Here is a 10,686-nt window from a genome sequence, read left to right on the forward strand (position 1 = left end):
TTAAAATATGATATGACGATATTTTGTAAAGCTATTTTACTGCTATATATGAACATGTTTAGCGCTGGGTGAAGGCGTGTCAAACACCTGATGAGCAGTCATGTATTAGCCATGTATATCGGCCAATCAGCAAGATGAAAACACATCCTAATCTGTTCCGTCACACCAATACACACTCAAGAGCACTTGATTTAGGCTTTATGTGTCACCATTCTTTCACTTTTAAGGTTATACCATGGTTAAATGCACTTTGGATGAATGCGTCAGCCAAACAAATATAACATAAAACAAATCCTTTGGGGTAGTTATGAAGCACCCACTTATTATAAAAGATAATAAAAGATAAAAAAAAGATATCTTATAGGATATGGTTTGGCGATAATTATTGATTAATCATTCATAAAAATGTGTGTGTGTGACTGTCTGTGTTTGTGAATGTCTTCTTAGTATATTCTTGACTGACTGTTTTAGTCCAGCGATACAGTCTGGAAACCAGTGGCTGACGCCTGCTGTACATCGGGGCCCGCCGGCTCCTGGTCTCCTTGGCGACCGACCTTGCCCCTCCTGAACCGGCCCTTGAAGGCGCGGGACAGCGAGCTGAAGCCGTCCGAGGGGAAGGCCTTGGTGACGGCAGGAGGAGGAGGCGGAGGGGGGCTCGGGTTGGGGGCGGGGGCGGGGGCGGGGGGGTCGGGTCTCTGGACCGGCACCCGGTGGGTCCTCCTCAGCAGCCCCCCGCGGCTCCTCTTCTGGGTCTCCTCCGCCTGCTGGCTCTGCTGCTGCTGCAGCTGCTGGTTGAGGATGTACTGGAGGTCCTCCTGGAAGACATGAGGGGGGTAAGAACAGAAGGCCGCTTCCCATGGGACCTGCCTGGCTCCTCCTTTTCTTTCAAAACATGCTTTTCAACTCGAGGTCGTCCAAGGAAAAGGGCCAATGGAGGCAGTGCCCGTTCCAGATGAATGAATGAATGAATGAATGAATGAGGAGACTAGCGGGGCTAAGCGCATCACTCTCTCTGCTAGTGCTACACCATGCTGCTTAGCCTCACACGAGTACAGTGTTTAGTTATATCAAGTAGAGTCACTCTAAAGACTATAACAGTTATATAAACAGATTCATTCTAAAGACTGTATAATAGTTATATAGAGTAGAGTCAATCTAAAGACACTATAATAGTTATAAAGAGTAGAGTCACTCGATAATAGTGACTCTACAACAGAAAGACCTCTAAAGACCTAGTAAAAACACTCTTCCGTTTACTGCATCATTTGATGGTGAGTGCAGCAGGTCGGTCAGCCGGAGGTCCTACCACTGGGTCCTATGAGGTGCCTGGTGGTGTGTGACCGGGGTCAGACCTACCACTGGGTCCTATGAGGTGCCTGGTGGTGTGTGACCGGGGTCACACCTACCACTGGGTCCTATGAGGTGCCTGGTGGTGTGTGACCGGGGTCAGACCTACCACTGGGTCCTATGAGGTGCCTGGTGGTGTGTGACCGGGGTCAGACCTACCACTGGGTCCTATGAGGTGCCTGGTGGTGTGTGACCGGGGTCAGACCTACCTTCCACGCCTCCAGCTCCAGAGAGAGCTCCAGTCGTTTCTGCACGGCTTCCAGAAGCTGGTTATTCAGACACATCATCTCTGACTTACTGCGAAGCAACTCCGCCTCCATTCCTTTCTTCCTGCAGAACAGAACAGGAAGGAGACACCGTGACACATTCCTCTGAGACAGCTGCAAACAGCTCCTTGACTTCCTTTTGTATCATGAATCACTTTCTCGTGATTTGACCAGATACATCTGTGTGTGTGTGTGTGTGTGTGTGTGTGTGTGTGTGTGTGTGTGTGTGTGTGTGTGTGTGTGTGTGTGTGTGTGTGTGTGTGTGTGTGTGTGTGTGTGTGTGTGTGTGTGTCTGTGGTGTGTGTGTGTGTGTGCGTGTGGGTGTGTGTATATATGTGTGGATGTGTGGGCATGGTGTTTGCGTGTGCGCATGGTGTTTGTGTGTGCGTGATGTGTGTGTGTTTGTGTGGTATGCCTGTGGTGTGTGTGGTGTGCGCGTGTGTATTTGGGTGTGTATGCGTGTGTGTGTGTGTGTGTGTGTGTGTGTTATGTGCGTGTGTTTGTGTGTGTGTGTGCTTGCCCACTTCTCTATAGCCTCGTCTCTGTCTCTGAGGGCTTGCTCCAGAATGGCCATGTCCTCTGACCTCTTCCCCACTCCAGATGACTGAGAAAAAACACATAAGGAAAAACTTGATAGCATGTATGCCTGTCTTGTCTGTCTATGTATTACAGTGGCTTGTATTCTTTGAACAACTTGGACCAAACAGAGCATATTCATTCCTGCAGCCCAATATTAACTAGTTGGTTAATGTAATTGGGTTCTTAACATAATGAGCTATTATGGCTAATTGAAGAGTTTATTGTATGGTATAAATGTATTAGTTTGAGACCAACTCATAACCATAAAGCCAGCCCTAAAGCTGGCACTTATGATGACAGATGATAATCTAGCTAGATGTTAATAGTGAAGATGATAACAGCAGAGGAGAATGTACAGGAAACTAGGGTTCCTCTTAGCCAATGATATTCCAGCAAAATGTATCCAACGATATACTGCAACAACAATACTTCAGTTGAGAAAGCCTATCCGAGCCTCAGACACGCCCCCACCTCGGACATGCCACCATGTCAGACACGCCCCCGCCTCAGACGCTCCCCCATAGCAGACACGCCCTCGCCCCAGGGGAGGGCTGGTATCTCCCTGACAAGACACTGTCTCTCATTCATGTCAACATTGAAAAACCTATTGCCGGGTTCTTATGTTTTGTATTCATTATACCGTCATATCTATTGTTGGGTTGTTTTTGATCTGTTTATTGGGTTTTCAGGACAGCGCATTTACACATTATAAGGGCGCACTGTGTTAAACACAAAGGCAGGAGCAGGTCATGTCCGGGTCAAATAACATGATGAAAGAAGGTACATGTACTAATACAGTTAGAAACAGGATTCACTAACTAACCATCCGTGCAGACGGACAGGAAGGCCTTATAAGGCGGCGGGACTGTACCTGGTTGCCGTGGCTGAGGGCCAGCGAGCGGGCGACGTGCTGCAGCTGGCTGAGCCCAGCGTCCAGCCGGTCGGCGCTGGACGAGGGCTCCACCAGCCTGGCGTCGCTCAGAGGACGGAGCAGCTTCAGGATGGACAGCACCTCCTCCGTCACCTGCCCCCAAACCAGAAGCTTCTTATTGGCATTTCCTCAGAGCATCGAATACAAAGCTCATTTAATTGTCGACACAAACTGTTTGTAACCGTACATAAAAAAGATAAAACAAAGGGACTCACAAAGACAACTAAATCACTTTTGTGAAGAGCAAATGAAAGCAAATGCTAAACAGTCAATTCTTAAAAGTCTAGCTTGTAGCTTAAAATAACCCAGACATATCTGGAGTCAAAGCTGGTTGCTCTGAGTAATGTTCAAATCACATCCTGTAACTGATCAATTCTACCAATAAAAAGTAACCGTCTTTGTTAAAAACCAATCTCCATCCACACTCCCAACCAACCCCTCCCTCCCTCGGGCCCGCCGAGCTACACTGCCGGGTCAAAGAGCTGCTGCCCTCCTGCTGGAGTGGAAGCACAATATTACCTCTGCCATGTTTTAAGATTCAGAGAACCAAGCTACAGAGACAAATACTGGATTACATTTTTGACATTTATGATAAAATTCCCCAAACAGAGTACCACTGCAGGAAACAGAACGTCCTCTCTCTGCTGCATTCCGTGGTGATGTCCCATACCATTGTCAGGGATCACCTCATACTAATTTGAACCAATGACGGGGCAGCTCCAGCATGTGATGCTGTGTGCAGGCTGGAGGCTGATATGAAGGGTGTTTTACCCTCTCTCTGTGCTGGCTCCATCCGGGGCCCTCCTCCTGCAGCTTGTCCACCTGAGCCTTCAGACGGATGCTGCGGCTCCGGGAAAGAGCCACCTCCCGCCGCACCTCCTTCAGCTGGACACACACACACACACACACACATATAGACACGCACACACACACACATAGACACACACACAGACACGCATACATAGACACGCACACACACACACACACACACACATAGACACGCACACACACACACACACACACACACACACACACACACATAGACACGCACACACACACAGACACACAAACAGACATGCATACATAGACACGCACACACACACACACACACACACACACACACACACATATAGACACGCAAACATAGACAAGCACACAGACACGCACACAAAGACACACACACACACACACAAGTGGCACACAAGCACATTCAAAGTTTAGCATGCTTATATAAATAAATTCCTTGCTGGTCTGCATTCACGATCAAAACCTTGAGAACAAATCCTGTCTTTCGAGCTGAGACCAGCTGCTGCACCACAAACCATAATACAGTACTCATAATCAGGCCCAACCATTACCCTGTTCAGGTGATGATGTTCAATGGGCTGTACATAGCGAGCTACAGCGCACACAGAGCTGCATGTGAACTGCTCTTGAGAGTATCTTAAGACCGAAGCTTCCCTGTGTTTGTTCTTTAAGGGGACTGAGCGTGGTTTGCCATGAAAGTGAAGACACACATCATGTTACACAACCAACCAACAATACTTGGAGCGTCTGTTTGTCAGCCTACCGTGTCCGAGACGGGCCCCAGCGTCCGCCGCCTGCTCAGCGGCCGCCCGCTCCCCCGGAGCAGGTCCGGTAGGCTCCGGTCCGCTCCGCGTGGGTCCGCTCCGCGTGAGTCCGCTCCCCGTCCCGTCTCCCGGGCGGGGCAGGAGGAGGAGCCCTCGGGGAGGTCGGAGCTCCTCTCCGTGGAGGAGGGGGAGCTGGCATCGGGCCGGCCCTCGGCCGGGTCCTCCAGCCCCTCGGAGCCGGTGTCTGTGAGCCTCATGGCGGGGTCCAGACACTGGGTCAGGAGGGACAGGAGGTCCGAGCGGTTCCCTTGGTCTTCGTTCATGGAGGACCCGCCGTCCGAGTCCAAGCTCCCCGTCTCTGAGTCCTCCTCGGCGGGCTCTTCGGACCCGGCGTTAGACTCCTCTGGGTCGGGCCTCCCCTGGTACGGCGTGGGTCGGGCCCCCCCCCCCGAGGGGCCCTCCCTGAGGGGGCGGGGGGTCTGTCTGTCCTCCCAGATGCTGGGGGGGGCGTACAGGCGCTGCGGGGTGCTGTGGGGCCTCAGCCTGTCGTTGAGCGCGGAGAAGGGCAGGGAGCCCTCCATGACGGGACGGGACAGGACCAGCCACCAGGGCAGAGCAGGACCGACGAGGACCGGGCCGCAGACGCAGTGGAGTGGAGTGGACGCAGTGGAGTGGACGCAGTGGCGTGGACGCAGTGGCGTGGACGCAGTGGAGTGGACGCAGTGGAGTGGACGCAGTGGAGTGGACGCAGTGGCGTGGACGCAGCGAAACGTCCCCAGCTGCTGTCAGGCCCGTGTGTCTGAAACAACTGAGAAGAGGAAGACAGAGAATAGAGCGAGCGAGGGAGGGAGGGAAACCAACAGAATGTCCACCGACTTGTTTTTCCTGAACGGCGTGCGAGTCTGCCGTCTGACGCGAGTCACAAGGTCATTGGATTCCTCGCGATGGATCGCGCTTGCATGGCGTTCTCTCTTCCTCCTTCTTGTGTAAATGAAGGCAGAGTGGGAGTATGGCGGCAGAGAGGGAGAACGGCCGTGACACAGTGTTTGTCCACACACCCCGGGGGGGGCGGGTCCTGGCCCGTCACCGGTTAACAAAGGTCTGACGAGAGCAGACCTGAGCTATTTTAAACTGTTGTATCTGTCAGCAGGGTTGGTCACAGCAAGTCAGTGTTGGAGACGGATGACGTGATTGAAGAGATCACATGTCTCGCTGTATGCTTCTAATGAATCCCTGTGGGACCTTTACAGAAACACTATGAATGTAGTGAGGGCCACAATGATTCAAAAAAGGGTAAAAAACGATTCATTTTACGTTAGAATTGCCCCCGTTTGTGTAATGGTATAAGTCGACAAGGTTCTATCCCTAGTAACTCTAGGTTTCTCAGATAAGGATTGAAGGACAAATTCTTATTTTGACTGAAACTATTAAGCTATTTACCAATCCAAAAACTTGCATAAAGAATTGGACGTTTAGGCTCAAATTTGCCTATTATTATTAAATTTGTTTTAATATTTTACATTCTAAAATCTCTTTTTGTTGTCAAACATAGTGGTTCACATGTCTATCTGTCGCCACTGACAACAAAATGAGCTGAAAGACAACTCGATTGAAGAATGACTCAGGACTTTGTACAGGAAGTTCTTGTTCCCATAGCAACAGATAAGATCCCATTGTAAGAATATCCTAAGTCCTTGTGTTGCTTAGTATATGTCAACATATATCCTTACAGATTTAGACTGCCCAGGTCAAGTTCATATATAACCTCATAGATTTTGCTTAGTAATATTTGTAAAATTCAGATTGCATGCAAAGTTATGCAAGGAAAACGGCATAGAGATATGATTCATATTCATATTTATTCAAATGTATTTCTTTACAAGGTCTTTAACAGGTCAAATATGTTTGGAAATTATACAATGTCAACCTTTTTAAATCTCCAGAAGTTCTCCTTGGGAGAAATAGCAGCGAAATGTTATCATAATCATCACATTTTTCCCTCCGTATGTCATCGGCTTCCTACTCTGCCTACTACTACTAACATCAAAATAGAAAATAAGAAATTGCACATTTCATTTCATGCATTATATAGTCAAGCTGGACAATTGTTGTGACTACAACTCAGAATTTCCTTTGTTCTTGGCTTGTTTCTGTTCCCCGCTGGCTGCACACCTGAAGCCCAGGTTATCTGAGGCGGAGTCAGGGGTGTTCCCCATCCTGCAGAGAACACAAACAGTGAAATGTACTGAAACACAGTGAAATGTACTGAAACACAGTGAAAACATAGTGAAAACATACTGAAATATGGTGAAACATACTGAAAACATGCTGAAATATGGTGAAACATACTGAAACATAGTGAAAACATAGTGAAATCATACTGAAAACATACTGAAATATGGTGAAAGATCCTGAAAACAGTGAAAACCTACTGAAAACATAGTGAAACATAGTGGCCAACAGGTGATCTTGAAAGATTAGTAGTATTTAACCTGTAGTCAACAGGTGATCCTGAATGATTGGCAGTATTTAACCTCTTGTCAACAGGTGATCCTGAATGATTGGTAGTATTCAACCTCTTGTCAACAGGTGATCCTGAATGATTAGTAGTATTTAAGCATTGAGTTTTTATTTTGCTTGACAGCTCATGGCTAAGGAGGTCAGTATAATTCCACTTTACTAGCATATACTATATCATATCAATAAACTTGACTTTTTCTGGTTGCAAAATACATCAACTTTGAGAAAGCATGAGACCGGAACAGACATTCAGCAACCAGATTAAGAGTACAATACAATACAATACAATACAAACCACCAAAGAGCTCTGAATATTGTCGCTGAATCATCTAATTAGAATAAACATCTGGAGAATTAAGGAGCTGCGTCTGACATCACATAAAAACACGACACCACGCACAACATAGGAACCCACTCACCTGGTAGTGATTCTTGCCTTGTGATTGGCCGAGCCGTCCACAGAGTCGATCCAGGAAGCACCACGCAGGACGTACATTGGCTGAGCTCCAGGAAAGGAGGTGGAAGTCCATTCCCAAGTGTTTCCCATCATGTCATACAACCCTGTGGCAGACGGCACGTTCACACTGCATCAGAGCATGGATCCAGGGTCCAACGCAGTAGCTCACTGTTCCACTGCATGAGATGGATTCAGTCCTGTCTGCCTCAACAGCGCTACAGCTGGGACACGCCTTTAACAATAGTGTGGTTCTCATGGATGTGTGGATGAAGTACCGTAGTTATTCTGCGGAGGAAAGGCCTTCACAGGGGAGACGCCATGGTAACCGTCCTCTGCAGTGTCTCTATCAGGAAACTTGCCCTGAAACACATCAGTTCACTTTGAGACAAAAGGTGAGATGTTTTCTGCAACATGTTATAGTGACACATGTTAGAGCAGGGGGTGCCAATGATGTGTGTTTTGACTGCAGGCCGACCTGCCAGAGGTTGGTTTTGTTGGACTGGAACTTGTTTCCCCAGGGATATGTCCTTCCTAGAACGTTGGAATATGATGTCAGGATGGTACTAGCGGTCAGGTGTTAACTCAGGATGCAAACACACGAAGACCTGAGCCTGTAGGATGACCCTGTGAGCGGGTGGTGTGTTTATATCTCGTAGGTAACAAAACAGAGTGATAATACTCACTAACAGATATCGGAACATTTATAATGGATGTCAGTGGCTGTGTCTCAATTCAGGGGACGCATCCTTCAAAGGATGCATTCAAAGGCCGATTGCGTCACTGCGACGCGTCCAGGCTGTCCCATTTCGAAGGCTCCTTCAAATGCCGCCGACAAATGCAGCCTTCTTTTCCCGGATTTTCCACCGGCTGGATCCTTCACAGCCCAACGTATCCCAAGATTCATTGCGCGTAAGGATTTTTTCAGAAATGGTGTTGGAGAGAGCGGAAACAGCAGTTGCAGCAAATTACATATTTAATGACAAAACTGTTATCTATGTAAAACTAAATTTTTTATACATTAAAATAAAGTTGGGAATATTTTAAATGTGTAACTTTATTGTCAAAGTTCAATGACATTAACACGAGCCATATAACTTTAAACTAATTTACGTTATATTTTATATAATTATTATATCACGGCTCCATATTTCTCCTCTGCCGTCCGGTTTGAACCGCAGCTGTCAGGGTTGCTAGGTGACAGGAGCGGCGCATTGTCACGCAAGGTAAAGGGTGTTACCGGCTTGTTAAGCAAACTTGAAATTCTCCGTAGGCCAGACCGTCTCATTTAAAAACGTTTGTTCGGCCATCACGGTCTACGAAGGCCACACCTTCGAAGGATGCGTCCCCTGAATTGAGACACAGCCAATATCAAATTCCTGATTCATTGTAAAAATTCTGCAATCTCACAATTCAGGAAAATACTTATTTTGAGTGTGGCAGATTAAAGGATTGTAAACGTTAAGAGAGTTTTAAGCGATGTGAAAACGCTTTCCCCTGGACCAACATACCTAGACCTAGAACTGGACCACGAGATCATACCTAGACCTCGACCAAACCTAGCCCTCACCCATAACTAGACCATACCTCCACCCACCCTAGACCTCAACCATAATTAGACGATACCTAGACCTAGACGATACCTAGAGCGACCCAGGGCCGTTGGAAGGTCCCTTCTAGCTAAGCCACGTACCCTGCAGCCCCCCGCGGGCAGCCCACTCCCACTCCTCCTCCGTGGGCAGCCGTCCGTCCCTCCAGCGGCAGAAGGCCAGCGCATCGTTCCAGCTCACTTGGACCACCGGGAAGTCCAGACGCTCTTTGATGCCAGACCCTGGTCCTGCGGGCTGGAGTGCGATGAACCACATCAAGGTTTACAATCTGCCCTTGGATTTTTTTTTTTTTTTTGCCAACAAATATATTTGACCTCACCTGTCGCCAAAAAACCCTTTCTATTGGCAACCACCAGGGGGCAGACTGTTGAGGAAATCAAAAAGTCAAGCAGAATTCATCAGTGGCCAAAAGGATATCATGTAGGCTTATAGGAAGATAGATACCTTTATCGTTTCTGTCACTTTGCTTTTCAGCTCCACGGATACAAAGTCTTGGAAAACAAAACTCCAACCAAACTTCTCAGCTTCTGTTTTGTACTTATGTGCTCGCACGAAGTCTCTGATGGTTAAAGACCAAGACATCATGGTTAAATCCTTACCTTTCAGTTATTATTCTAACTTACAGGTTTAAAGATCACCTAAAATCCGCATTAGTAACTGGGTATTTGTCGATGTTAAACGGTCCGACTGCGACTCCTTTAGTCGGCGCCTCTCCATCTCTGGCGTCTCCTTCATTGGTCCCCATGGTCATCTTTCCTCCTGGAATGTGAACCATCCTCAGGTCGTCTTTCCGAGGACATGATACGGACAGTTAATCACGCGAGTCAAGTTTCTAGAAAATAAAGACTTGTTTCACGTTGAATAGCTTACCTGCCAGTGCCAAGAAAGAAAATGCACATATCCATAATACAATGTTTACACACATTTTGAAACACTTATATACTACTGGGGCATCAAAGGGCATTTCATACGTTCATGATATGGGGTACAACGACATAAACACCGATGTTTCATCTACCGATGTTAAAGTTGTCCAATTCAAGACGGAACGATTTCACCGGCAAACCGGAAGCTGGTGCCACGATAAAAAGAGTCCGTGGCATCTGGATTTCGGTCAGTTTCCATTTATTTGGAAACATACCATAGTTAAAGCTTTCCGAATGCAGTGGAAGCGTTCACCCCTAGACCACTGGGATATTACCTCATTTATTTAGACTTCTCTTCCTCAGCCCAAGACCGAAAAACGACAGCCGCGAATTTGAAACAAACGTCCCATAACAAAGTATTTTCCCCACTAACGTTTAACTTGTGCAATTAAAGAAATATAGCAAGCGTTTTAACTTGTATTATAGCTACATCAATTTAATAGCTTTTCAGCTAAAATTGTAATCTTTCAGACTCAATCCAC

General features: G+C 47.3%; 2 protein-coding genes across 2 annotated transcripts; both read right to left on the reverse strand.

Moving 5' to 3' along the window:
- Positions 1 to 467: 467 nt before the first annotated feature.
- On the reverse strand, positions 468 to 5,783 carry bicdl2l (bicaudal-D-related protein 2-like). The gene is made up of 7 exons (XM_056594795.1): positions 4,694 to 5,783; positions 3,895 to 4,008; positions 3,064 to 3,216; positions 2,138 to 2,217; positions 1,557 to 1,677; positions 664 to 815; positions 468 to 597 (listed from the first exon to the last, which is right to left on the reverse strand). The coding sequence occupies exons 1-7, from the start codon at positions 5,273 to 5,275 to the stop codon at positions 468 to 470; spliced, it is 1,332 nt and encodes a 443-aa protein (XP_056450770.1). The 5' UTR covers positions 5,276 to 5,783.
- Positions 5,784 to 6,441: 658 nt separating this feature from the next.
- Positions 6,442 to 10,368, reverse strand: sumf2 (sulfatase modifying factor 2). The gene is made up of 9 exons (XM_056593859.1): positions 10,149 to 10,368; positions 9,917 to 10,064; positions 9,723 to 9,837; positions 9,598 to 9,642; positions 9,362 to 9,512; positions 8,147 to 8,202; positions 7,947 to 8,031; positions 7,634 to 7,775; positions 6,442 to 6,911 (listed from the first exon to the last, which is right to left on the reverse strand). Exons 1-9 carry the CDS (start codon positions 10,240 to 10,242, stop codon positions 6,809 to 6,811), a joined length of 939 nt encoding a protein of 312 aa, XP_056449834.1. The 5' UTR covers positions 10,243 to 10,368; the 3' UTR covers positions 6,442 to 6,808.
- Positions 10,369 to 10,686: the final 318 nt, after the last annotated feature.

The sequence above is a fragment of the Gadus chalcogrammus genome, chromosome 7 (genome assembly GCF_026213295.1).
Source record: "Gadus chalcogrammus isolate NIFS_2021 chromosome 7, NIFS_Gcha_1.0, whole genome shotgun sequence".
In the NCBI taxonomy this organism is placed as follows: Eukaryota; Metazoa; Chordata; class Actinopteri; order Gadiformes; family Gadidae; genus Gadus; species Gadus chalcogrammus.

Bases quoted from the DNA above. Each gene is read 5' to 3' on its own strand.
- bicdl2l (XM_056594795.1), bottom strand. From the start codon at position 5,275: ATGGAGGGCTCCCTGCCCTTCTCCGCGCTCAACGACAGGCTGAGGCCC. The intron at 4,009-4,693 runs GTAGGCTGACAA...GTGTGTGTCCAG, and splicing joins TGGGGCCCGTCTCGGACACG to CTGAAGGAGGTGCGGCGGGA. The intron at 598-663 runs CAACCCGAGCCC...GGACGGCTTCAG, and splicing joins CCCGCCCCCGCCCCCGCCCC to CTCGCTGTCCCGCGCCTTCA.
- sumf2 (XM_056593859.1), bottom strand. From the start codon at position 10,242: ATGCCCTTTGATGCCCCAGTAGTATATAAGTGTTTCAAAATGTGTGTA. The intron at 8,203-9,361 runs GTACGTGGCTTA...CCAACGTTCTAG, and splicing joins TGCCCGCGGGGGGCTGCAGG to GAAGGACATATCCCTGGGGA. The intron at 7,776-7,946 runs GTACTTCATCCA...CGTCTGCCACAG, and splicing joins TCCTCCGCAGAATAACTACG to GGTTGTATGACATGATGGGA.